Source organism: Coloeus monedula (genome assembly GCF_965178545.1).
Source record: "Coloeus monedula genome assembly, chromosome: 23".
NCBI classification, from domain to species: domain Eukaryota; kingdom Metazoa; phylum Chordata; class Aves; order Passeriformes; family Corvidae; genus Coloeus; species Coloeus monedula.
In genome coordinates, this window is record NC_138803.1 from 1,287,279 (window position 1) to 1,312,956 (window position 25,678).

Sequence of the window (25,678 nt, forward strand, 5' to 3'; positions counted from 1 at the left end):
GCCTAAGGCAAAATATCATCCAAAAAAAAAAGACTTTTCCAAGTAATCCAAAATTTCTGGCCCAGGCAGGGACCCTGTCCAAGTTTTTCGACATTTTCAGGATATTTGCAGGCTTTTCCATCTGTCTCTGAGACACATCTCAGTATCCACTTCTGGTTGGGCTGGGCCACCCCCACCCCCAGAGCAGCATCGTGGCTCCTGCTCAGGGATGGTGGGGGACCAACAGGTGCTGGGATGTGCTGGTTGTTCCCTCTGCAGCTCCAGCAATGTCTGGGCCCTGGTTTTGTTTCTTCCTGATGAGTCCCTGCCCTTCAGTGTGCTCCCACAGCCTCAGCTCCACTACTGGGGAATGTCTCAGCCACAGTCCTCAACCCCCCAGGACACTCCAGCAGGACCCTGTGGTTGGGGAATTAATGTGTAACCCCTGCCCTGATGCCCTCAGCATCCCGAGATCTGTGGTACAAGGACAGTTATTTCTTCCTACACCCCAGTGCAAGAGGATTCATTGGAGATGGCCAAGCTCCCCACAGCAGTGGGGGGACATACCGGCCTCTGCTCCCCTGGAGCGTGGACACACAGACATAGCAGAGCTCTGGGCAGGTGTTGGGTCCCAAACCAAAATCCAGTGATTTAGGAATTGTAATTAAGGATGGTCAACAATGAAATCATTTTAGGAGCATCTGGAGGAAGTTGGACAGTTGCCCTAAAGCCAAACAGCAGAATACTCCTTGTTACAGATGGGATTTTTTTTTCCTTTCATTTTTATCCAAAGAGGAACCACCCACAAGCTCAGGGATGATCCCAGGAGAAGTGGGACACTGCCAGACTCTCTGCAGGGCACTTGGATGTGGAGGAGGCCCCACACACGGTCCCACCTGACAAAATCATGGGCACCATCAGGCTGCACCTCCCTGTCTCAGCACTGTGACCCCTCTGCCCTCCCTGACACTCAGGGTGTCCAGCCAGCCCCAAAGGGATCCCAAAGCCAGACCTGGGATGTCATCAGGTGGAAAAAACTCCTGTCCCCTGCACCCACTGCACCCTCGTGGTGCTGCAGGGAGGGTGCCAGTCCCTGTGGGTGCTGGCAGAGCCCCGCCCCAGGGTGGGGGGCAGAGGGCAGCCCCCCAGAGCAGCCTCAGCACCGGGGCACCCTCAGAGAAGTGTGGGGAGGGCTGATGGACTGAGGGCACCGTGAGCTGGGAGCAGCAGAGCCAGATTTTCAGGCTCCTGCCTTTGAATTCCGGGTGCCTCAGGGCACTTCTCTCCTCTCTGGGGCTCTCCCTGGGGGCCCCGGGGGGGTCTGGCCAGCCCCTCCCCACAAACCCACAAACCCACCCCCATCCCCCTGTTGTGCCTCAGTTTGCCCACCTCCGGGGGCATTGGGAATGCTTCCTGTGGGTCCTCTCCTGCTTTCCAGGCTGCCTGGGAGTGTGCTGGCACCACGTCCCTGGTGCTGGGGGATGCTCCAGCCTTGGGCCCTGGCTCTACTCCACTCCCTGGCCAGGTCTCTTGGCTGTTTATCTGTTTTTCAGTCTTGGGGTGACTTTTCCTCTGCACGAGACATTCAGCCCTTCCAGGGGCAGATGAAGCCACCACACCTCCCACCCCCATGCCACTGGCTCGGCTCTGACCCCCAACCCCTGCTCCAGGGTCAGGCTGGGAATCCACGCACTGAGGGTGGGTCAGGCAGGTGTGGGTGTCTGCTCAGGAAATCCCAAACCTGGAGGCTTGGGGAGCTCTAAAGTCCCTGGGGGATATGGGGTCCAGGCAGGGACCCTGGATGTGTGTTGGTCTGGATGAGGGGTTTGGGATGAGGATGGAAAAGCTTGACCTTCCCTGGGCCTGGACCTGAAACTCTGACACGGGATTTGTGTTCTCTTATTGTCCTCTCCCTCCACTGACTGCCTGAATTTCCCTCCAGCTTTCGGGTACTGTGGCCTCCCTGCTGCCTCATCATCAGTGCCTGGGGATATGCCACAACCAGGGCTGGTGCTTACACATCCCTTGATCATCTTTGCCAGTTCCTTGCTGGCAGTTGGAAAACAGAAAATATTTACAGGGAGCAAGAGAGCAGAAAAACTGAAAGAAAGGAGTCACACTGGATAAAACTGGTGACTTTGGGAACCCCCTTGCATTGGGTGCTCCCCACCCTGGCATCCACCATGGCACAGGCTTGGGATGTTCACAGGGCTTTGACTGAGCCTCACAGCATCTGCTGACTCTGGGAGCTGGGGATTTAGGGGAGACTCCAGCACAGTGATCCTTGCCCTGGAAATGCTGTGTAAGCACCAGCACCCTCCTGACCACCCCACTGCCTCCTGAAATGTGTGCAGGGACCTGGTCTGGGGCTTGTCCACACAGGGCACCACACCTGAAGCATGTCCAGTGGAGGGTCCGCCATCCCTGGAGCCCCCCATGTCCCTGTCATGGCATGGGATGGGGCAGAGCTCCGTCTGTGCAGGGCTTGGGTCCGGCTTCACCGGCACCCCCCAGCCTGGCCCCCCCACTCCCAGCCGGGGAGTCTCAGTAAATGCAGCCCTGAGGACCGGTTGCCCAAGGAGCCTTCCCTGGGTGGCCCCCACCGCGTGCCTGTTTCAGCAGAGCCCGCACGGTGAGCAGGCTCCGGCCATGCCACCGTCCCCAAAGCCACCCGGCGCTGCCCTGGCACGGGGACGGGACCCCGTGGGCCCCGTGGGGTGCGGGCTGGGGCACGGGCTGGGGGCAGCTGCCGCGGTCCGAGGCATCAGGACACCGCGCTCCGTGATTCCCACGCGGCCGGGAAATCTCCGGGAGGATCAGCAGCGCCTCCGGCCCCGGCTGGGCTCAGGCTCCGGCTTGCGGAGCGCGCTGGTGGCTCCAGGCGCGGCTGTCTGCGCTGCCTGTCGGGGCAGGGCCATCCCTCCCCTGCTGCAAAGCCACAGCGCTGCTCCCGCGTCACCGGCACACCGTGGGAATCCCTGGGGACAGGGGCGCAGCGGGATTGGTGACCAGGGAGTCTCGGGGTGCCAGTGCCGGGCTTTGGAGCCCGACTGGGGGATGCTGGCAAAGCTCTGTGCAGGATTTGTGCTCTCCCGTGCCCTGTGGGATTCCACAAATCAAAGCAACACCAGGGTAAGAAGCAGAAAGTCCTGTTTGGGGACACTTTTAGTACAGGGAATTGGGGTCCCCAGCATTTCCCAACAGCCCAAGGACATCCCAGGGTGAGACAATGTCCTGCAGCACGGCTGTGTCACCACACCATCAGTTCAGTGCCCTGCTGAGGGGTCCCTGCTGCAGCAGCAGCTCTCCAGCCCCTTTTTAAAATTGGGACCCAGCCACATCCATCTGTCCCAGTGTCACTGTCACACGGGCAGAGCTCCCTGTCGCACAGATCCTTCGGGCACAGCCTCATCCATCCCCTGTCCTGCAGGAGAGGCCTGGGGTCCCCGCCAGGGCACCGAGGCCCTGCACACGTCAGCTCAATGAAGGGTGGTGGGGCCCCAGGCAGGGATGTCCCCTCCTGCCTTGTCTGAAGCCCCAGGTGGTGACGCTGCCTGTGTCCTTTGCCCCGTTGTGCCAAGGGGAGGTGGCTGTGCCAGCCCAGCTCTTGCGGTGCCTCTGTCCTTCACCCGGCACAGGGGGAGCCAGTGCCAGCACCGGCCTCCCCGGGCCACTGTCCTCGTCCCCGGGCTGCACAGCGGTGGCCTCACTTGCCCGCAGGGATCCCGTTCTCTCCAGCACCTGCCGAGCCGAGGGCCATCTCCATCCGACTCCTGGGAAGCTGCGATTCCCTGGGCTGCCCCACCGGAGCTGCGCCCAGCTGCACCACTGCGGAGAGAAGGCTCCTGTCACCCGCTCGGCCAGCGCTGGGATATGGGGCATCCTGAGGGGACTGGGGAGTGGGACCAGCCACCATCCCCACCCCACCCCACGTGCAGGACGGCAAAGGGCCCCGTATCCCTCAGGCCACCCCAGACAGAGGGAAGATGTTAGAAAGTCCCTCTGCAGGGATACAGAGAGGTGAAACCCATGGGGGGTCCCAGCCAGTGCAGGGGGACACGGGAACATCAAGCTGCAGACCCACCCCGGTCCATGGGACCCCCTTTGGGATTCCCCAGACCACTCGGGGATGGGAACCTGCGGCCAGGGACCTCATCCTGGGGTGGGTCCTGCTCCCTGGCCCGCGGGGGCTCCGGTACCTGCTCGGCAGCTGTGCCGGGCGCGCACGTCCCGCATCGCCTGCTGGTTCTTGAAGCGCACGAGCCCCATGGTGATCTCGGCGTTCCAGCCCGGGTCCTCCTGGGCGCAGCGGAAGTCGATTTCGAGGCTGTCGTCCATCACCACCGTGAAGTAAATGTGCCGCTCCTTCCACTCCACGCACTCCACGGCCTTCATGCGGGCGAAGCTCAGCTCCTTGCGCCTTGAGCCCTTGGGCTCGAAGAGCTGCAGCCCTTTCTCCGTCAGCAGGCACCGCTTCTTCTTCCAGAGCTGCAGCAGCCCCCCGCTCCGCTTCTCCAGCACCCCCTCCCGCAGCACCTTCTCGGGGGTCATCGCGGCTCCTCGGCCCGCCGGGATCCTCACTCAGCGCCTCGTGCCGGCCCGGCCGGGCATTCCCCGCCGGGGCGATTCCAGCCGGAGCCGCGCTCCCTGCGGCCAGGAGCCCGCGCTGGCCGTGCTGCCCCCGGGGACTCGCCACCCTCCGCTCCGGCTCTCAGAGGGGCTGAGCCATGGGGTGCCCCATTCCGGCCGCCAGCCCCGTGCCGGGGCTCTGCTCCCTGCCCGAGCCGCGTGTGGGATCCGCGCTGCCAGGAGCTGTCGCTACTTGCCCGGCCGCTCTCCCACTCGCATTCCTGCCGCCTCGTCTGGCCCCTCCTGCGCTCAGGCTCCCTTCACGCCCAGGCGAAGCCCGGCCAGGCCCGGCGCAGCCCCGCTTCACCCGGGAGGAGCTTTTGGGGTGCCCGAGGGCAGGCACTGCCTCGGGGTCTTCGTGTGAACAGGGAGGGTGTGGGATGGGGCTGCGTGGCAGTGGTGCCAGGGCAGGTCTTGGGGACTTCTGCACGGGGTGCAGGGACAGATGTTGGAGGTGCAAGAGCAGCTCTTGGGGGTTGCAGCCCCACGGGCACAGGGCTATAGGGTGCAGTGCTGGTGGGGACAGTGGGCTGTGGGGCACAGGGCCGACCGGACAGGGGGCTCTGCATAAAATGCCAGCTTGGCAGGGGGTACAGAGTGCAGTGCTACCGGGCTTGGGGGGCTGGGGGTTGCAGTGCTAGCTGGGACAGGGGGCTGTGGGTGCAGCACCAGCCAGGCAGGGGCTGTGGGGGACCCCTGAGTGCAGCCCAGGAGGGGAGACAAAAGCAGAGAACAGACAGCAGCCATGGGGACAACCCCTGACAGCCACCCACCCCCCAGCTACTTGCCCAAGGGTGCTGGGCCACCCCTCAGCACACAGAGCTCCCATCCCTCAAAGCCCCTCGGAAGGGGGACTTGAAGCCCCCAGGCAGTCCCACAGCGAGGAGCAGCATCCCCCAGCCTCGCGTGACCTGTGCAGGGGAACGAGCCGCCGCGGGGCCGGGGCAGCGCAGCCTGGCCCTGCCTGACCCTCCCTCCCCTGCAGCCAAACACCGTCTCCTTTCCAGCCCGTCTCGTTCCCGGCCACCGCAGCACCGTCTGTTCCTGTGCCAGCGCCTGGCATCCAGGGGTTCCCCGGGCCGGGCCCGGCTGCCGGGGGGCACATCTGGGGACTTGTGCTGGCCGTGGGCTGCCAGGGTGGGTGACAGCCACAGGTGGCTGGGCAACGGGATGTGCCCCTGCAAATGCTGAGGGTGTGGGTCCTTCACCCAGGTGAGGTCCGCAATGGGAAGAAATCCCCCCGGGAATGTGCCGGGGTCGCTCACGGGGGCTGGATCAGCCCCTGGCTCCCTGGCACAGAGCTGCTGTCCCAGCGTCCACCTTCCGGCCCACCCTGCTCATGCACCCCTCGCAGACCCCAACCCCGCAGAGCCCCCGGCTGGAATGCCTCCTGCCCCAGCCCCTCCATCACTCCCGGTCCCGCCGGGGGCTTTGCCAGCAGCCGCCGTGGCCAGGGGGCAAGTCTGCAGCGTTGATGAGATGCACCTCATTATCCCTCATTAAGAGGGCAGGGCGGCTGGCGGAGCCAGGAACTGGTTCGTGCTCCCTGGGGCCAACCTCGCCACGCTGGCAGAGATCCCGGGTGTCCCAGGAGACCCGGGCTCCTGACGTCAGGCGGCCTCGGAGGTCACCCTGAGCACCCCAGCGCTTCAGAAGGAGCGGAGCAGAAGTGTGGGTTCCCCCACCGAGGCTGTTTTCCCACGCACAGGGAATGCTCAGCTCCAGGGATGCCGAGCCCTGGGAGCTCGCGGGGAGCAGCTTTGGGACTGTTGCTGTTCTGGTTAGCTGGGATGTCCGTGGGCAGTTCTGGCTCACCATCCAGCTCCGGCTCCATCCTCACAGCCCGGGGCAGAGCCAAGGGCTGCCAACCCCTGCCCGAGACCCTCGCTCCTCTGCTCACTGCAGTCACTGCTTCTCCAGGCACCAGTCACCAAGGGAACGTGGTGCTCCCGCAGCCCTGTGTGCGAAGGAGCTTTGACAACGTCCTTCTCCAGTCCCGTCTCCCCAGCTGTCCATTCCCAGACCCACCAGGCAGGAGTCCCATCCTGCCAGGCTGCCCGGGGGCACATGGCAGCTCCTGCCCTGCAGCAAACCCAGCAGGACTCGCTGTGCCAGGCTGTGGGCGAGCCAAAGGCTCTGCTGCATGGGCTGCCCAGGGTTCATCCCATCCACACAGGGCCCTCAGGACAGGTCGCGGGGCTGCCGGCCTGAGCCCTGCCCCGAGGTGACATCCCCGCAGAGCTCGGTGGCACAGTGACATCCCCTGTCACGTCCCCACTGGCCATGGGGCTCGGAGGCTCCAGTCTGACCCCTCAAGTGGTGCCATCACCCCCAGGCTCCAGGGTGCCTGGCCACAGGCCAACCTCTGGTTTGTCCCTTCGGGGGCAGGTTCGGGTGCCACAGCCCCTTTCCCAGGCTGCAGCTCCCGAGGGGTGGGAGCTGCTGGGCACAGCGTGGCTCTGCTGCCTCGGGGGGGAGCTGGACAACACCTGGGCACAGGTGGGCACACGCGTCCGGCTGCCCGGCCGGGCCCTGCCGTGCTCGCTGACCAGCAGAGGGTAGCAGATGGTCGGAGCTGTCCCACTGCAGCTTGGGCAGGAGATTCCCAAAAAGCACCTCTAGTCCCACCCTGCTTCTCCTGGGCCATGGCCCACCACCTCCTCCAGCCCCCCGCATGCCTGTCGGGATGTGCAGCCCCCGAGATCCCATCCTGGTGTCCCCGCGGTGATCTCTGTCACTCCCTAAGCCACTCTGAGTGACCAGTGCAGGGTCAGCAGGTGTGTGGCACCCAGGGCACACCTTCAGGGCACGGTCCCTGTCCCAGGACATGGTTTACCTGGGCCCTTTGGGGCTGGGAGCTCAGCAGAGACCCACCAGGCTGGAGAAAAGCGGACCTGGGGAGACTGAACTTCAGTTTTCCACTGTCTAGAGAAGGGTTGTGGAGAAGAGAAACACAGCCCTGACTGGCAAAAGGACAAGAGACACCAGGCACAGGGGCACATCAGGAAAATCAGGGATTCACAGAATCATTAATGTTGGAAAAGCCCTCCCAGGTCACAAGATCATCAGTTCCAACCGTTCCCCCAGCACTGCCATGGTCACTGCTAACCCATGTCCCCAGGTGCCACATCCACAGGTCTGCTGAACACCCCCAGCGATGGTGACTCCACCACTGCCCTGGGCAGCTGTGCCAGGGTCTGAGAACCCTTTCAGTGATGAAACACGCCTTTCAAGGTTCTGTGGCACAATGCTGCGACATCATCCAGAGTGGTGGGAACTCCACCCTCAGAGGGCTTGCATACCTGAGTGGACACCAAATGCTCTGATCAACCTGACCTTTGGAGCCCTGCCTTAAGTGGGTGGTTGGAGTCAAGACTTCTGCTGGTCCCTTCTAACCTACATCTGTGGCCCTCTGAAACCCAAATCCAGCATTTCCTCCTGGCTTTGACCAGGCCTCCAGGGGAATTGGCCTCTCTGGGGTCTACCACATGTGATATATCAGTACCTCATAGAACCACAGACTGGTTTGGGTTGAAAGATTACAAACTATCTCCTTCTACTCCCTGCCACGGGCAGGGACACCTTCCACTGTCCCAGGCTGCTCCAAGCCCCGTTCAACCTGGCCTTGGGCACTGCCAGGGATCCAGGGGCAGCCCCAGCTGCTCTGGGCACCCTGTGCCAGGGCCTGCCCACCCTCACAGGGAACAATTCCTTCCCAATACCCCATCTAACCCTGCCCTCTGGCAGTGGGAAGCCATTGCCTGTGTCCTGTCCCTCCAGGCCCTCGTCCCAAGTCCCTCTGCAGCTCTCCTGGAGCCCCTTTAGGCCCTGGAAGGGGCTCTGAGCTCTCCCTGGAGCTTTCCCCAGGTGACACCCCTGGCTCTCCCAGCCTGGCTCCAGAGCAGAGGGGCTCCCGCTCCTGCCCCCTCTCTGACAGAACCTCTACAGCTGTGTGAGGAAGGGACTAAATAAAGACTCACTGTAGCTTTATTGACCAACCAGCACTGCCTGGACACGATCCCATCAAGGGCACATCCAGCTGAGATGTGTCAGCAGCAGCACAGCATTCCCTGCACGCTCACAGAGAAGGCAGCAGCTTCCTGACCCCTCCATCCCTGCAGCAGCCCCCCTTCACCCCTCTGCAGCAGTTTCCTGAACCCCCCATCTCTGCAAGAGCTTCCAGACCCCTCACCCCCCCACCTCCATGGGGGAGCAGCAGGGCCTCTGCCGAGTGAGGGAGGCAGGTTTGGGTCTCCACACCAGGGCGGTACCTGAGCCCCCTGTGCTGCAGCTTCCAACCCTACCCGAGCCTGGGCTGTCTGCCCCACACACCAAGTGCCACCAGACCCCTCTCACCACAGCCACCGCACAGCCCAGAGCAGTGGGACCTGCTAGAATCTAGAGGGGGGAAGTTTTTGCAGACAGTAAAGACTTTATTCCCCATCTCAGCCTCAAAAACACCATGTAAATCCGAGGGTGTGATGAACAGGAGAAAGCGCTTAAGTGGATAAAGGAGCCCAAGTCCTGCCCCAAAAAGGGATTTCTGCCTCTGTTGTGCTTCCCAGAACACTCCCCATCTCATTTGCTCAACCACAATGTTTATAACTTTAAAAACCCCAGAACTCAATTCCCTGTGGAGTCCCTAACTCTGAGCTGCAGCAAGGCTGATCCGAGTCTGTCCCACCGGTCCAACAGGAGAATCACAGAAAGGGAGTGAAGAGTTTAGATGGAAACCAATTAAACCTGGGCAGCTGCCAAACTGGAGGCTTAATGATCCACAAGCTGCTAAAAAAGCAGGGAGTAGGTGAAAAGCTGTTAATTACTTGGCACTGCTGGGCATGCCTGCTTGGAGAGGTGCCACCTGAAAGCACTGATAAGGGTTTTGACAGGGTGAGCACATGTATGGTGCTACCAACACACCCCAGAAGGGCTGTCCTGGGCCTCCCAGCATCAACCTCTGCTTTTGGAATAGCTATCTCCATCCCTGGAAGTGTTCAAGGACAGGGCTTGGAGCAACCTGGGCTAGTGGAAGGTGGAACAAGACGAGCTTTAAGGTCTCCTCCAATCCAAACCATTCCATGCTGATTCTTGATGGGAGCAGAGAGGGAGCCCATCCCAGCCAGGCTGCAGAGCTCAGCTGGCCACAGCTGGGCTGTGTCAAACTGCACCACGCATTCCTGCATTGTGCTGTAATTACAGGACTGCAAACACCTCCCGTCACCTCTGTCACCTCCTGACACCTCCCCAGCTCCGGGCACCAGGGCCTGTCCTCAGCCCCAGACAGCGAATCACTGGCAGGGCCAGGCCTGGGTGGGCTTTGATGTCTCTGATGTTTTATTGCTTGCTCGGTGTCACGGCTGAGCACGCGGCCGGCGGGACGGGCAACGCGGAGCAGGACTTGGGCACTGGGGCCTCGCTGCAGTGCGAGGGAGTGACCCCCCCCGTGCCACCTGCCCCAGCAGGACCCCAGGGGGACAGTGCTGGGACCCCCCCCGGCTCTGGGGAGCGCTGGGGCAGGGCGGGAGGGGCTGGTGCTGCGAAGCAGCGGTGGCTGGGGGTGGCAGTGGGCACTCACTGCGGCGTGGGGCGGGTGGGCAGCACAGGATGAGCCCTGGGCGAGCGCAGGGCCCAGCCCTGGAGCTCACTGCGAGTGGATCAGTGCCCCGGCGCCCTGCCCGAAGCCAAAGCCCTTGGGACCGAAGTTCTTGGCGTAACAACCTGCAGAGGATGGAAGGGAGACACAGGTGAGCCTGGCACAGGAGCGGGTCCTCCCCAAGGGGCACACCCTGCCTGGGCAGGACAGGACAAGGTTTGCCAGATTCGTTGGGCAAACTGGGAGGCCCTGGCTCAGCAGGAAATTCCCCAGCTCTGTGGCTGGCACAGCCAGTCTCTGAATGCAGCTGCTGGGCCACCCCTTCCCCAGCCTCCATCCCACCCTGGGTCCCTCCACAGGGGCCTTCACCCCCACCCCTCAGAGCCCAAGACAAGCCAGCAGGGAAGGTGGGGCTCACCTTTGCAGTAGATCTCTCCATCTTTGTCTGCCAGGGTGGTGGACTCCAGGCTTTTGCCACACTTGGCACAGCGGAAGCAGGACTTGTGCCAGGACTGCGGGACAGGAGCAGAGCCTGGTCACACCCCAGGGACAGGGCAGCCACACTCTGTTACCAGCCAGGCTCCCTGCTCTGTTTCTGATCTAAAGGGGCTGGCAAAGAGCTCTGAACGGGGTAAAAGCTTTTCCCTGGAAAGCACTGACCTCCCAGCCCCACAAGGAAGATACAGAGAGGAAACACCAGGTGTGGTCACTGCTCCTGTGCTGGTTTTGGAGACCTTTTGCTGCACTTACAGAAGTCATTTTTGCAGTAATTTCTACAATAATTTGCAAGGAGCAATCCCCCCCTCTTTGGGGACTGTCCTCTCTTAACCAGCAAGGTAAATCCCCCCCATTGTCCAGCTGAGCCCCACAGCTGCTGGATGCTAGGCTGGGGTGGCAGCAGGGATGGGACAACTGCCCCACACAACCACAGCTCCAAGGAAGGCAGCAAACAGAGAGGAACAATGCCAAAACCAGCCAGAGTTTAAAAATAACCCCCCACGGTTCCAGCAGTCCCCTGGAGATAAATGAGCTCACAGCCTTCAGGCAGACCTTGAGTAGCCAGAGCTGCTCACAGAGGAATTTAAATAAACACTTGGGAAAACATGAAACCTTTTTTGGAAGAAAATGCGAAATTCGGGGGCTGGAGGAGGAGGTATTGGATGGAGTCATCCAGCAAACATTAGCACATGAAATACACACTCTGGAATCCTCTCTGGGTCTACTTTAATGTAATTGCTTCCCCAGCTTTGGTTCCCTGTAAACACTGGGGCCAGAAGCCAACCAGGAAGCCCAGATCATGGTTTTAAGGGTAAATTCAGCTTCTGACCCTGGGCTGACCCTCATCGTGTCCATCACAAGCCAGCTGGGGGGTGATGATGCTGAGGGGCCCTTTCTGTTGACTCCTCTCCCTGCTCTGGGGATGCAGGACAAGCACAAAGGCCCAGGAGGACAGAGCCCAGCCAGGTCAGGGAGTGACCCCTCATCACCAGTCAGGTGAGGTTGTCCCACCATGGCCACCGTGTCCCCACGACACAAAGCCAAGCAGCCTGGCCTGGTGTCCCTGACAAGCTCTGCATGTGCCTGACCTCACGGGGAGGGCAGCTCCAGCAGGGGCCTCACCCGGGGTTCCAGGGCTGGCAGGGCAGAAGGGGTCCCCAGGCCCTGCAGAGGAGCTGGGCTGGGAGCAGGTCACAGCTCGGGGTGCAAAGAACCCTGGTGAAGGGATGTGCCAGGGCTGTTAGAGTGACCTTCACACCAAACCCTGAGCTGACCCAGCCACCACCAGAACAGCCCCAGGAACATTCACCAAACCCATGCCCACAGCTCCAACACCCTGCCCGGCCTGTGGGCAGTGCTGACCACTGGAATTCATTGCCTGCCTCAAATCCCAGCTGCAGCATCCCGACCCGTGGCACTGAGGTGAGGAGGATGCACTTTTCAGTTAACAGTGACACTGGCCATGGCACATGTCACTGCTCACCCTCCCAGCACATCCACAGCAGGATGTCCACTGTGGCCTCTGCTGTGAATATTTAATATAAAATGTATTTCTCCCCCCTCTACACGTCTGTGACAGCACTGCAGCCTGAACAACCTGGCTTCCAGACATGCCAAGACCTCCTTTTGGTGCCAGGCTTCCAGGTGACTGTGGCCATTGGACCCAAGCCTAGCCCTGGCAGCCCAGCCCAAGGGGCAGGTCCAGACCCTCTCCGAAGGTGTCCCTGCCATGCAGCACCCTGTGCCCCGTCCCCACCATCCCCCCTTACCTTGCCAGCTCCGATGACCTTCTCAGCCGCGTACACGGCCTGGCCACAGCGGGGGCACCCATCAGCTCCTCCCACCTTCTGGGCCATCCTGGCTCCGTTGGGGTTGGGGGGTCGGTGGGGCTGGCCCCTGTGGGTGGGAGGGAGCTCACGATCAGGGGTGCAAAGGCAAGATGGAGCAGGAAAGAACTACGCGATCCCAAACCCCAGCCCAGTTTAGGAGGGAACTTTAGGAACAATGTGTTGAGCCCCATGGAAAGTTCAGCCCGAGGGCTGTGTGCTGGGAGGGGGTGGGCACCGTGCTGAGGCAGTGGGGACATGTCCCATCCCATCCCACCCACCAGACAGGGTTCAGTGGGGTTCCCTGGAGGGACAGAGGGGCTGGGCAGCCCACGGACAGTGCTGGGAGCTCAGCACAGGCTGCACAGCTGAGCACCACAGGACAGATGTGGGGAGAAAGTGCCCACAGCCCCGGTGTCAAAAACAAGACCCAGACTCACTCTTCGTATTTGATTCCCAGGGACTCGCCCTTGTCAGTGCTCAGGGTCCCTGCTCCCTGCCCGTAGCCGTAGCCCTTGGGGCCGTACTTCTTCCCGTAGCAGGACTTGCAGTAGATCTCCTCGCCATGCACGGCCACAGTAGTGCTGTCCAAATTCTTCTTACAGACCACTAGAACAGAGGGCAGGGTGTGGCATCAGCCTGCTCTGCCAGAGCTCACTAATTAGCTGGGGAAAACAAGCCCTCACAGGGACAGCTCAGCTCGGCTTTCAAGGAGCAGGGAAGCCCTTGCCAGGATCCAGCCTCAGGGAGCACATGCAAACCAGGGCAGATAAGGATCACAACAAGAGCAGTGTCTGGCTTTAAAAGGAAGCAACCACCAAAGCCAAGAGGGTGATACCAAGGGAAGGAAAGCTCTGTTAACCCTCTGGGTGCTGCTCTCCTGCAGCTGCACTTAAACCGTGGGACTGAATTTTTCCTACTGCAGGATTCCCAAGCCCGGGGATGGATGTCCTGGCCCCACGCCTTGTCCGCTGCAAATCCACGGCAGGAAGCGCTCAGGGCAAAGAAATGTAAGCAAATGTGGTTTTCCTGGTGTTTGGATGGACCAAGAGCAGCCCTGTGGCCATCACCACATCCGAGGCACTGCAAGGGCTTCACACATGGGGCACAGTCACCTCTCCAGAGCTCAGAAGGCTCAAGTGACACCTTAGCCCTGGTTTGGGGGTGTGCATAGGAGGGGGTCTCAGGTGAGGAATACTAACTCAGCTGGGTGTCTGAGCCCTGGGGGTCCAACGTGGGATGTAAGATGGGACAGGAGGAGATGGCAGCCAGGCTCAGGGGCCCTGCTGAGGCCACCCACAGCTTGAGCTTGGTGCTGGCCTCAGGCCGTCTCCTGATTTTTAGGTTTCCATAGAATCACAGACTGGTTTGGGTTGGAAGGGACCTTCAATTCAGATTATCCAATTCCAACCCTCTGCCATGGACACCTTCCACTGTCCCAGGCTGCTCCAAGCCCTGTCCAACCTGGTCTTGAACACTTCCAAGGATGGAGCAGCCACAGCTTCTCTAGGAAGCAATGCCCCACCACCCTCTGAGTAAATAATTACTTCCTTGTATCTAATCTAACTTTCTCCCTTATATCTAATCTAGATTGCTCCTCTTTCCATTTAAAACCACCTCCCCTTGCCCTGTCATTATCTGCCTGTGTAAAAAGTCACTCTACTTTTCTTTTATAAACCCCCTTAAGGTCCTGGAGGTACCAGCTCCTGTCCCAGCTCTGCTCATGGCTGCCACATCCCTTCCTGGGACACTCTGCCCAGCCAGCAGGAGCAGGAGGCCACCAGCACCCAAACTCCAGGTGATCTGCAGTGTTCACGTGCCCTGTGCAGGATCCCAGCTCCCAGGGCAGAGCCTGCAGCGCTGGCAGCCAGTCCCAAACAGATCCAGCTGCAGCTGCCACACAGCTTCCCCCATCTTGCTTTGCACACCTTAAATGTCGAGGCTTCCAGCAGCTTCTTGGCCAGCAGAGCAGTTTCTTGGCCGTTCCCAATATCACAGGAATGCAAACAGAGCAGAGCTCTCCCCTCAGAGCAGCACAAACTGAGCAGGGGCAGAGGCAGCCCTTCCATGACTAAATACGGCCGGGAGAACCCTGTGTGCCTCTGCTGGGACAAGGAGAGGAAAGGGAAGCATCTCCTGCCATCTAAGGAGGATCTGGCAGGGTCCTCTCCTGGCTACACGCTCCCACCACAGCAGGAGCTGGGGATGGAGAACAGATCCCAGCTGGGAGAGACCAGAGCTGGTAACTGGTTCCAAAGCTGCCAAGCTCCTGGACTGCTGTGGGGGTCTCTGCATTGCCCTGGGGTGACCCTGCTCAGGCAGGCCCTCAGGAGGGGAATTTGGGCACTTTCACTGGCCTTTCAAAGGGCTTTGTTGAGAGCTTTGTCCCAGGGTGGCAGTGAATGAGCTCAGTGGCATCTGGATGGATTTGGAGCTCCAGCCCAAGCTTTCACAGTCCCTCATATGTACTCACAGAGCTTTGAGAGGCAACAGAAAAACTTTTTACTCAGCCCCCGGGTTTGTGCATTGCAGAAATTCCAGTGCCCTGCACTCACAGAGTTAAGGACCCTTTGTTTTTCTAAGAGCAGCTGAGCTGCTCCACAAAACAATTAGGCAAGAGCTGCCTCTGCTTTCCAAGGCCAAGGGGCTCATTCCAGCTCATTCTCCTGCACTACCCAGGCAGCTGGATCAGGGCCAGGAGTCAATCACCAAGTTGCTCCCTGAGCTCTAATGCACTGTGGTAGGCTTGGCTCCTTTTAGATGATGTTTTTGGCAGATCTGGTTGAAGTATTTGTTATTCTCCCCTAAAGATAATGGTTTCAAGTTCCTTGATGGGGCCCAAATGCAGCACTGGGGAACAGGCTGGGAATGCAGGAGCTCAGGAGCACCACCCACAGCCTGTGGCACGGACTGGGAACAGTGGGCTGCACGGTGGGCTGGCACATGAGCCACAGCCTGAGCTGGGGAGCCACGGCCAGGACAGACAGAGCTGCTGGGTACATGTGGAGTGGCGTAACAAAAGCCAGGGACAGCAGCCCTGAGCCCAGGAGCGCTGCCTGGGCACTTGCTTCCATGAACACACACAGGGTGACCTTCTTCCTCACTCTGGCCACGTGTTCCCACCTGGAAGCAATGCCTTTAGCCTCATTTCGTGGCTCCTGGAGGCCTGCCCTGCTCTCTGGGTGCCAGCATCCCATGGCAGCAGCTTTTCCTGGCAAACCAGCTGTGTGCATAGGGGGCGAGGGCAATATTCCCCACCCTCCTTATCTGAGGCCACAGAACAAACAGGATTTCCTTCTGCAGAGCAGCTGCCATAAGAACCCAGCCTGCCACCCCCTTCCTGCCCAGGAAAAGCCTCTCTACAACTCCCCTGTGGAGCCCTACCAGCCAAAGCAAGTTTCCAGCCTGGAAACTCCCACATATGGGAGCTCCTGGCCACGCTGGCCACCCTCCACACTGCAGGGAGCACAGGCACAGCAGAAGTCTCTCTCTCCCTCTCCCACATCTGAATCCAGCTGTATGTGCTGCATCCCAGGCAGGCTGGACAAGAAGTATCCAGCAGCCAGGCCAGGGGGACACAGGAGCATGGCAGGGACCATCCAATGAGGACACTGGTGTTTCGCTGCTGGAAGAGGTCAGTTCCAGGGTGTGCCTGTTTCCAGATGCCAGCTCTGCTTGCTGCTCCTATGGAAAAGATCCCAGCTGCGCTCCCTGCTGCAATGGGATGGTGACACTGGGACCAGGGCACTGGGACCAGCTGAGGAAACATTAAACCTCAGTGGGGCCACTCTGGAGGTGCACTTCTGCTGTTCTGTGGCAGAGGCAACATCTCAAGGAGCCATCAGCAGACACAGGCAGCAAGTGTGCTCCTGTCCACAGGATTCCAGAGAGGTTTGGGTGGGAAGGGACCTTAAAACTCATCTTGTCCCACCCCCTGCCATGGGCAGGGACACCTCACACTAGACCAGGCTGCTCCAAGCCCTATCTCCTGTGGGCACAGGAGAATCACTGGTTCTGATACGTGGCAGTCTCCAGGGACAGGGGACAGTAATCTGGTACCACACAGGCTGAGGACAGTGCTCATCTTTTGCCTGAAAGGTCCTGCAGCCCCTCTGGATGCCCCAGGTTTAAGGAGCTGCTCTCAGCACTGTAACACCACCAGCCCTGCGATCTCCAAAGGCAGGGAAGGGTGTCTGGGGACTTGCAGCAGGATCCCAGCAGAATTTGTAGGATCCTGTAGAGGGGCAGAGGAAGGGAGCTCAGCACTGCATCACTCCCAGCCAGATCCTGTTCTGCTGCCCCTCCCTGGAGGAGCACTTTACACTTGTGTATGTTTGGTCCAAACATATGCCAGAGACACCCTCAGCAAGAGTGGATCTGCAGATAGGCTGGGGGTGATGCTTCAGCACTTCTCAGGAGGCTTTCCATCAGCACAAGGGCCAGGACAGGACCACATCTCCTTCCCATCATCCCTCAGACATGAGGAGATTCCACACCAGTTCCCCAGGCTCAACCACCTTTTGTGGCAAAGCCACTTAGAAGGCTAAAGCACCACCTCCGAGCATTGCATAGGATGTGCCACCTCCTGCCACCACTGCTGGGAGAGGCTCTGCCTCATGCTCCAATCCTAAACATCTGCACACAGACCAGAGGACCCAGCCTGGCCTTTCCCTAGAGTAGGGACAGACTAAGTCTTTGTATGGGTGCTGGCTGAGGTCAGCCCCGACAGCTTGGACAGCCCCTGTGTCCTGGGATGATCCGTGTTCCTGCCACGCCAGGGGGTCTGGAGAGATCCCGAGGAGCCCACACCCAGGAAGCAGAGAGGGGGTCAGGGAAGGGGTGATACTCACTGCACAAGAAGCAGGACTTGTGGAAGCTGTTGCCTTCACACTGCACCTCCTCAGCGAAGTACACGGCCTTCTGGCACACCCCACACTTCTTCCCTCCTCCCCAGTTTGGCATCCTGCAGGGGAAAGCACAGTCAGGAACAAGGGCAGAGCTCTGCGGGGCCGGGATGGGGCAGCTGGAGCAGGCAGCGGTGCTCCAGCAGCTTTCCCACATCCCATGTGCAGAGAGCACCTGCTGTGTTTGCAGGGTGCCCAGACTGCAGGGCTGGCAATGAGCAGAATCAGCAGAACTCAGGGAGCCAGCACCCAGCAGTGCGAGCTGCCTCCCAGGGACCATGGGTCCTGTGTGCCAGGAGCAGCAGAAATCCCTGTCCTGGAGCCATGAGACCTCACAGCCCCTGTCAGTGCCAGGAAAAGGGAGGAAGCAGGACAATGCTGGGAGACGGCGCTCACGGAGTTACCCAGGCACCTCCTCAGGTCACAGCCCTGCTATCACCCCATGCCACGGCCGGGGGACTGTGACAGAACCTTGGTGCTGGAGTGACAGCTGTCACCCCCCTGGACACAGCCCCAGCTTCTCTGCCCTGACCAACTCCTCCATCTCAGCCACTGCAGGGCAGGGGACAGTCAGGGCTGACCCCTGACCCCACCAAACCCCAGGCTCTGGCACCGTGTCCCACAGCACCATCAGCTCCTGCCTTGCGGGGCCAACCCCTCCCAGGCACCCCCTGCACTCCGGTGTCTCAGTCTCCTCCAGGACTGCAGGCAGAGTCACGGAGCCTGGAGAATCTGACATCAAGAACACAGTGCAGGGCAAAGACCTGGGCACCAGCCTAAGCCACCATCCAGCTCCTCAGCAGGCTATAAAGGCTTCTGTTTCTCTTTCCTGAACTGCGGCAGATGGTGTCTGATGAGACACCATCAAGAGGTCCCTGGATTTGCAGATAACCCCAAAATACTGGGTTGCTTACACGAGCAAAGCTCCAGTCCCAAGAGGCCTTGACACTTGTGAAGACCAAGTTAACATAAACCTCAAGACTCACACAATAAAGCCCTGCAAGGAGATTCTGAGGGAGCCAGGCTCATTGAGTGTGGCCAAGAGGAAGCTAAGGAGGATCAAACAGCAACCCGGGGTTGCTACAAAGACAATAAAACACTTTTTGGAGAGGCCCAATGATACAAGAAAGGTCAATAGGCACAAGCTGCAGCTTGAGAGGTCTCCAGGGCCCTCTTTCCATCAACACCTCTGTAATTCTCCATCCTGCTCTCACCTGGGGACAGGCAGCAGAAGTTGCCATGTGCTTCCTGACCCCTGAACAGCTAAAGCAGCAGGACAAGGTCCCCAAAAACCAAACCCCATCTTCAGAGTACAAGATTTGCCAGCCCACCACATGTGTAGGATCTCATCACCTCCCTCAGCTCAGCTGTGTGGAGATAAGGGACCTGGGTCTGCCGGGGCACACCGGGAGCCTTGGAGCCCTCCCCTGCAGCAGATTCAATCCCCTGGGGCACCTCAGGCAGCTGAGGCCCCATCCCTGGGCCTCCAGTCTCAGTGGCTCTCCCAGATGGGGAGGTGGGTGCTAAACCCAGCAGGACTGGGGGTTGTACAAACATCAGACAGAGCTGGGGAGCATGAAGGGCTCACAGGCACAGCAAGATCCCTGCACCTCCCAGGTCATGGGGTACTCGAGATCTTCCCTGTGTGAGAGGATTTTGTCAGGAAAAGGGAAACTGATCCTAGCCTGGTTACCAGGACAGGGGTCAGAGCTGACTTGCTGACCCCACTTTATCCCAGCCACAGCTCCCAGATGCCAAGATGCCAAGAGGGTCTCAGTGCAGGACAGACAGACAGACAGAGAAGTGGAGAGCGCCAGGAGCAGGGGCTGGAGAGGCTGTGCTGGTTCCTGGGAGCTGTGTTTGGGGTGTGATCAGAGCAGCTGGGAAGTCTCTTTTCCAAAGGCCCCGCAGGCTGGGCTTCCCGCTGTGCCAAATCCCTCCCAGCCTGGTTCTTCCAGTCCCAGCCCTTGGATTGCCTTAAAAGGACACAGGCCGTTTCTCTCCAGAGCCTGGTTTTTTCCCCTGGATTAGGAGGAGGGCGTGACCTGGTTCAGGAGTTTCCTTGGAGGGCAGAAACACCCAGCAGCACCCCCTGCCAGCCACTGAGCCCCACATGGCGTGGGAGCCCACGAGCCCCTTCAGCCCCTGCATCAGGAATTACACATCTCTGGCTACAATTTTTCTGGGTCCCCCAGCCCTTTCCAACCACCACAACTGGCAGACCCCACCGCTTGGATTCCCCAGGCCTTGTTTTGGGGGCAGCCTCTTGCCAGCCCATCCACAAGTGTCCCCCACGGTTTGGGACCAGCTGCTCCCCTTTGCTTCCACAGCACATTTTGTTCCCCTCAGAGCAGCAGCAGCAGCAAAGGAAAAGGCTTTGTTTGTCCTGAACATCAGGGCACCCCTGACCAAACCAAGACATTAGCAGAGGGGACACCTTCCCCTGAGCTGCCTGGAAGCCTAAAAGAGGAGAAAAACTGCTGCTGGGTGAAGTTCATCTGACATTTGCCACAAGAGGGGTCCAAACCCTCTTGCTGCTGATTTTCCTCAATCCACCATGGGAAGGCTGCAGGTGCCTCCACTCAGTTTAAATGATGCCAGGTGATTTGAGCAGGTGACTCTCACCATGAAGCACAAACATAGCCCCAGCAAAGCCACATCCCAGCAAAACCTCCTAGCACCCACCAGGATGGGTTTTCTGAGGGGAGAGACCATGGAAATCAGTTTGTCTTGGGGATCCATATGAGGGCTCACAGCTGGACACAGAGAAAGCCTGAGATAAGATTTACATTGCTAAAAATTCCCTGTTAGTCCACAACACACCCCCCACATGCTGAGAGCCCAGCAGGCCACACAGAGACCAATGAGCAGTTTGTGCTATAGGCTGGCATCAGCAGCAAAAAAAGGAATAGAAAACCCTGCTCTGGGTGCCTGGACCTGACCAACAAAGTCCTCACAGCTGCCATCCAGACAGATCCATCCTCCCAATTCCCTAAGGAATGGCCACTTTAAGATATGTCACAGTGTTTGCAATCCTTTCAGCATTATTTTCAGAATACTTTGCATATTTTGCCCAGTTGCAACACTCGGTGACCACAGTCACACTTCTCCAGGTCACTCTGGTCCCCGTGCAAAATAAGGAACAGGAGGTGACAGTCCTGCAGCCAATGACCTCACTGAGCACAGGCACGGGGCCACCCAGGGCTGCCAAAAAAACAAGATTATTCTCCTTCCCCCCTGCAGCTCCACAGTCCATGGAGCACAACTCCCAGCAAACATGTCCAGAGCCCTACAAACACCACCCTCAGTGCCAAGCAGGGCTTGGCCCTGGAGCCACTCCATCATCCACTACAGATAAGGGAAGAGGCCCCTGAAACCAAGATCCCATCCTTTAGCAGCAGCTGCACTGTGAGGAGCACAGACACAGGGGAGGTTTGTGCAGAACCACCCAAAGCCGACCTTTGCTGGAGATCAACCCCAGTTCCAGAGTCTGATGTTGCAGCAGTCCAGCTCTCCAGACAAGACCAGCTTGAACGGGGCTTGGAGCAACCTGAGATAGTGGAAGGTGCCCCTGCCTGTGGCAGGGGGTGGCACTGGGTAATCTTTGAGGTAGCTTCCAACCCCAAACTGTCTGTGGTTCTGTGAAATCTGGGCTCAGACTCACCTGAGGTACTGTGTTGCACCAGTCTGGGAGGCAGTGTAAGCTACACTGAACAACCAGGCATGAACCAGTATGGAACCAGTATGTACTGGTGCTTTGGGATGTCATCACTGGCTGTAATGGGAAGGAGTGAGCAGATGCAGCCATCAAGCAGCAGAAACACAGTCATCATGGTTTTTGAGTGGGTTGAAAGGTCAGTGTGTTCCTGTGACTGCCCCTGGAAGCTGCCATCCTCCACCCTGCCCTTCTGAGAGCAGCTGGGTGGGAACTGCTGGAGCTGGAGCAGCGCCCGTGGCTGTGTGGATGCAGCTCCATGGCCATGGGAGCACTCAGGGCAGGGCAGGTCCTACCCCGTCACACTCTGAGGAACATCCCTGCAGGCCACCAGGATGTCAACCCAACCATCCAAACTTCTGCAAGAGCTGGAAAACCGTCCCGTGTCTGTGCCCTACTAAAATTCTACAGTAATTAATTGCAGAGCAATCACTTTGTGCTTGGAGATCACTGAGGAACAGCAGGTTCGTGCTGGCCCATAAAAAAGGGGTGTTTTTTTTCCCAATGAGAGCATTAAAACAAGTGAATGACAGATGAGCACCATCAGTGCTGCACAAAATTCACTCCTAGGGATGTTCACAGCAGTGCAGGCAGAATTAATTCATGCCCTGGCAGAGTCAAAGGGGAGGAGGACACAGCAGGAGCCCCAGGCCCGGGGGTCTGAGTAGTGCCTTCCAGTTTACAGAGCAGCTGGCACGACCATAAAATGGGCAGAAATTTGAAGCAGGAGGGACCCAAACAGATGAGACATGGGCAGAGCAGAGAGGAACCAGCTCCCAGGGACACACCAGGGAACATCCCCTGGGAAAGCCCCGGGACATGGCACCAGGGGTTCAGCACCGGGACCTGCAGTCGGACCCACGGGGGACTCTGCCCCAGGCAAACAGGAAGTGTCACAGAGCAGCTTTCCTATCACCTGGGCACAGGTGGGAATAGCCCTACAAGGGGCAAGCGAGAACTGTCCCCTTGTCCCCTGCTGTGTCATGAGCTGGGAGGAGCAGTAACGTGAGGAGTCCATGGGCCACCAACAGTGTAAACAAGGATAAGCGAAGGTCACGTGTGACCCAGTGATGTTGAACTGGTGAGCAAGAGAACAGGGACCTGAGGCTGGTGAGCGCAGAGTCATGGAAAAACGCTGGGGAGTACCAGGGAGAAATCACAGAACTGCCCTGGCAGATGCAGCTGGATCACATCAGATGCCTCTGAGGGCTTTGCTGGGATAGGAGGGGAGGAAGTCAGGAGGCTCTGAGCTCCAGAGTGATGCTCACATGGGGGTCATCTACTCTATGACTCCAAGAGCAGTCAGGCTTGACTCCATCAGCAATCACAAATTATTCTGCTGCCAAGGCAGCCTCAGGTCAGCTGTGGAGAAAAGAGGCCTAAGAGAGGCCAGCACGGTGCTGAGCCACCAGCCTGATGGCTCCCACAGCCACGGGCCTCTGCCTACGCACACACTGCTCCCAAGCTTGGCTTACAAAGGTTCCTTGGAAGCAGGGTCCTTCATGAAGATCCCAACTGGATCCAGAACAAAAGCAGCAGCATTTTCAGGGACGCTTAGGAAAGCTCCTGACTCCCACAGGGATCAAGATCCATCACCTGACCCAGCTCACCTGAGCTCCCCCAAAGCCCTGAAATGCCCCAGTTGGTCGCGTCCTCCCCACTTGGTGCAGCCTCCCAGGAGCAGGAGCCGAGCTCAGCTGCTCTGAGGCAGCGCTCAGGCACTGCCATCCCGGCTGGACAGGCCCTGATGCAGGGCACAGCAGAGGCTGGCACAGAGCCCGTGACCCACGGGAGCAGCACAGCCCTGAGCTGTCTGTGCAGCAGCGGCCCCGAGCTCCTTGGGAAGGGCTGAACCCTCCCCAGGGCCCAGTGCTCACCCACACCACTGCACCTTGCCAGCCTCACCCCCAGCAGAATAATGGGACGTCCTGAGCTGGAACTGACCCATGAGGATCACATCCAGCCCCTGGCCCTGCACAGACACCCCAACAATCCCACCCTGTGCATCCCAGAGAGCCTTGGCCAAACGCTCCTGGAACTCTGGCAGCCTTGGGGCTGTGCCCATTCATTCCCTGGGGAGCCTGGGCAGTGCCCCAGCACCCTCGGGGGAAAGAACCTTTTCCTGATCTCCAGCCTGACCCTCTCCCGACACAGCTCCAGCCCTTCCCTGGCTCCTGTCCCTGCTCACAGAGAGCAGAGATTGAAGCTGTCCCTCTGCTACCCCTCGGGAGGAAGCTGCAGAGCCCGGGGAGCTCTGAGCTCAGGCTCCTCTGCTCCAGCAGGAACAGACCAAATGACCACACTTGCTCCTTGGAGGCCTTCTCCTCTCACCCTTCCCCAAGCTCTGGAGCCAGGAGGAGCAGCGCCCAAAGCCAGCCTCACCCACCCCTCACACTGTTTTAGCACCAGCCCCTTCTCACACAGGGAGACAGAAGATCTGATCCAGGGACTTTGCAGCAGCCACGGCTTTTGCCCAGTGCTCCTGAATCCCCTGCCACGGGCTGGGGCTCTGAGGGCTGCAAAGCAGCACCTGGAGCTGTGCTCGAGCGTGTGCCCAGCCTGGTGCACGGCAGCCCAAATCTCCTCCGGGAAGTGAGCTGAGCCCACAGCTGAGCTGCCTCAGGCTCCCTGGAAATGAGCTTTACTGAGTGCAGTCGATCGGATGAAAGAGATTCGGCTTCCGCATCCCGCCATGTGCGCGGTGCTCTGGCACTGGAGCAGCCTCAGGGGGTCCCACCGCTCCCGTGCCCACCCCACGGGCACACGGGGGGGGCTGTGCCCCTCTCCAGCCGCGCATCTGCCCCGCTGCCGGCTTGTGGGCGGCGGGGATGGGGCAGCCTGGGGGGATGGAGGGAGGGAGAGAGGGATGGAGGTAGCGCCGGGCTGGGAGAGCGGCAGCGCCGGGAACGAGCGGGGAGGCGGCTCCGCTGCGCCTGGCGGGACCCGGCGGCGCCCCCGCTCCGCACCCACCTGCGGCCGAGCCGGGGACGGTGCCGGGGGCGGTGCCGGTGTCAGTCCGGGGTCGGTGCCGGTGCTGGGTTCCGTGCCGGTTCCGGTGCCGATGCTGGTCCCTGTCCCGGTGCCGCTGTCGGGAGCCGCGCCGGGGCCGGCGGCCGCTCGGCGCTTTTGTCGCTGGCGGGGCAGGGCGGGTCGCGGGGCGGCGGCGCTCGGCGGCCGGACTGATGTCACGGGGCTGGGGAGGACGGCACGGCCGGGCCGGCCCCGACAGCGCCCGGCACCTCCTGACGCTGCCCGGGACCCCCATCCCACCTCCGGGAGAAGGAGCCTCCGGGGCAGATCGGAGAATGAACTGAGAGCAGCCCTGGCGAGAAGGACGTGGGGGTGCTGGTGGCTGAGAAGCTCAGCGTGCCCCGGCCACGTGCTCTGGCAGCCCAGAACCCCCCCGTGTGCTGGGCTGAGCCCCCAGCGTGGGCAGCAGGGCAGGGGGGGATTCTGCCCCTGTGCCCCCTCAGCTGAGCCCCCACCTGCAGAGCTGCCTCCAGCCCTGGGTTCCAGCACGGGAAGGACCTGGAGCTGCTGCAGCGAGTCCAGGGGAGGCCACGGAGCTGCTCTGAGTGTGGGACTCCCTCTGCTCTGGAGCCAGGCTGGGAGAGCTGGGGGTGTTCACCTGGAGAAGAGGAGGCTCCAGGGAGACCTTACTGCAGCTTTTCCACAGACAAAATGGAGCTTATGAGACATAAGCAAGAATTGTTGTACAATAGGGGTGGTGAGGCTCCGGCACAGGTTGCCCAGAGAAGCTGTGGCTTTCCCAGCCCTGGAAGTGTCCAAGGCCAGGTTGGATGGGGCTCGGAGTAACCTGGGATAGTGGAAGGTGTCCCTGCCCATGGCAGGGGTGGGACAAGATGGGCTTTCAGGTGCCTTCCAACCCAACCCAGGCTGGGATTGTGACTCTCTCATGACAAATTGCAGAGCAGGGGAGTGAAGAGAGACTCTCTGGCAATGGTTCCCATGGGAACCCCCCCCCCCCCCCCCCCAGCAACGCTGCTCTGGGTGCAGTCAGAGGGGGAGAAATATGCCCAGCCCCAAACTGCACGGGAAGGGCTGCAGAGGTGTTGGGGAAGCACTCCCAGCACAGCTGGAGGATAGGGAGGGTCTGGCTCCCTGTGAAGGGAGAGCTCTGAGAAGTGAAGAGGCCAAAGCACTGCAGGAGCAGAGACACTGCTGCCCCTCCTTGATGTCCCACAGACCCTCTGTACCCTCACACGTGTCCCTCTGAGCCCAAACATTTCCAGAGCAGCCTACAGAAAGTGTGGCTGCAGGGCTGCAAAGCTGCTTTTCCCTTTTTCCTGTGTGTTTCTATGCCAGGGCAGTACAGGAGCTCAGGAAGGCCCAGGACCTTGTGACAAACAATTCCAGGGCTCCAGGGGACACTGTTCACACCCTGGAAGCCAAGGGTGGTCCATGTGTGGGCCCTGCAGCCTGACCCCACACTGAATGTTCTGTCTGACCCTGCTCACTGCTCCGTGCTCAGCACCCTGGCAGGACCCCACATCCCAGCTGGATTTTGGGTGTC

At 59.9% G+C, this 25,678-nt stretch overlaps 2 protein-coding genes across 2 annotated transcripts; both read right to left on the reverse strand.

Annotated features, from left to right (window-relative positions):
* Window positions 1-3,369: 3,369 nt before the first annotated feature.
* On the reverse strand, window positions 3,370-4,686 carry PHLDA3 (pleckstrin homology like domain family A member 3). The gene is made up of 2 exons (XM_082296346.1): window positions 4,179-4,686; window positions 3,370-3,807 (listed from the first exon to the last, which is right to left on the reverse strand). Exons 1-2 carry the CDS (start codon window positions 4,528-4,530, stop codon window positions 3,686-3,688), a joined length of 474 nt encoding a protein of 157 aa, XP_082152472.1. The 5' UTR covers window positions 4,531-4,686; the 3' UTR covers window positions 3,370-3,685.
* A 4,198-nt stretch (window positions 4,687-8,884) lies between these two features.
* Window positions 8,885-24,277, reverse strand: CSRP1 (cysteine and glycine rich protein 1). Its single transcript, XM_082296364.1, has 6 exons — window positions 24,115-24,277; window positions 17,376-17,488; window positions 12,966-13,134; window positions 12,469-12,595; window positions 10,620-10,713; window positions 8,885-10,326 (listed from the first exon to the last, which is right to left on the reverse strand). Exons 2-6 carry the CDS (start codon window positions 17,485-17,487, stop codon window positions 10,250-10,252), a joined length of 579 nt encoding a protein of 192 aa, XP_082152490.1. The 5' UTR covers window position 17,488; window positions 24,115-24,277; the 3' UTR covers window positions 8,885-10,249.
* Window positions 24,278-25,678: the final 1,401 nt, after the last annotated feature.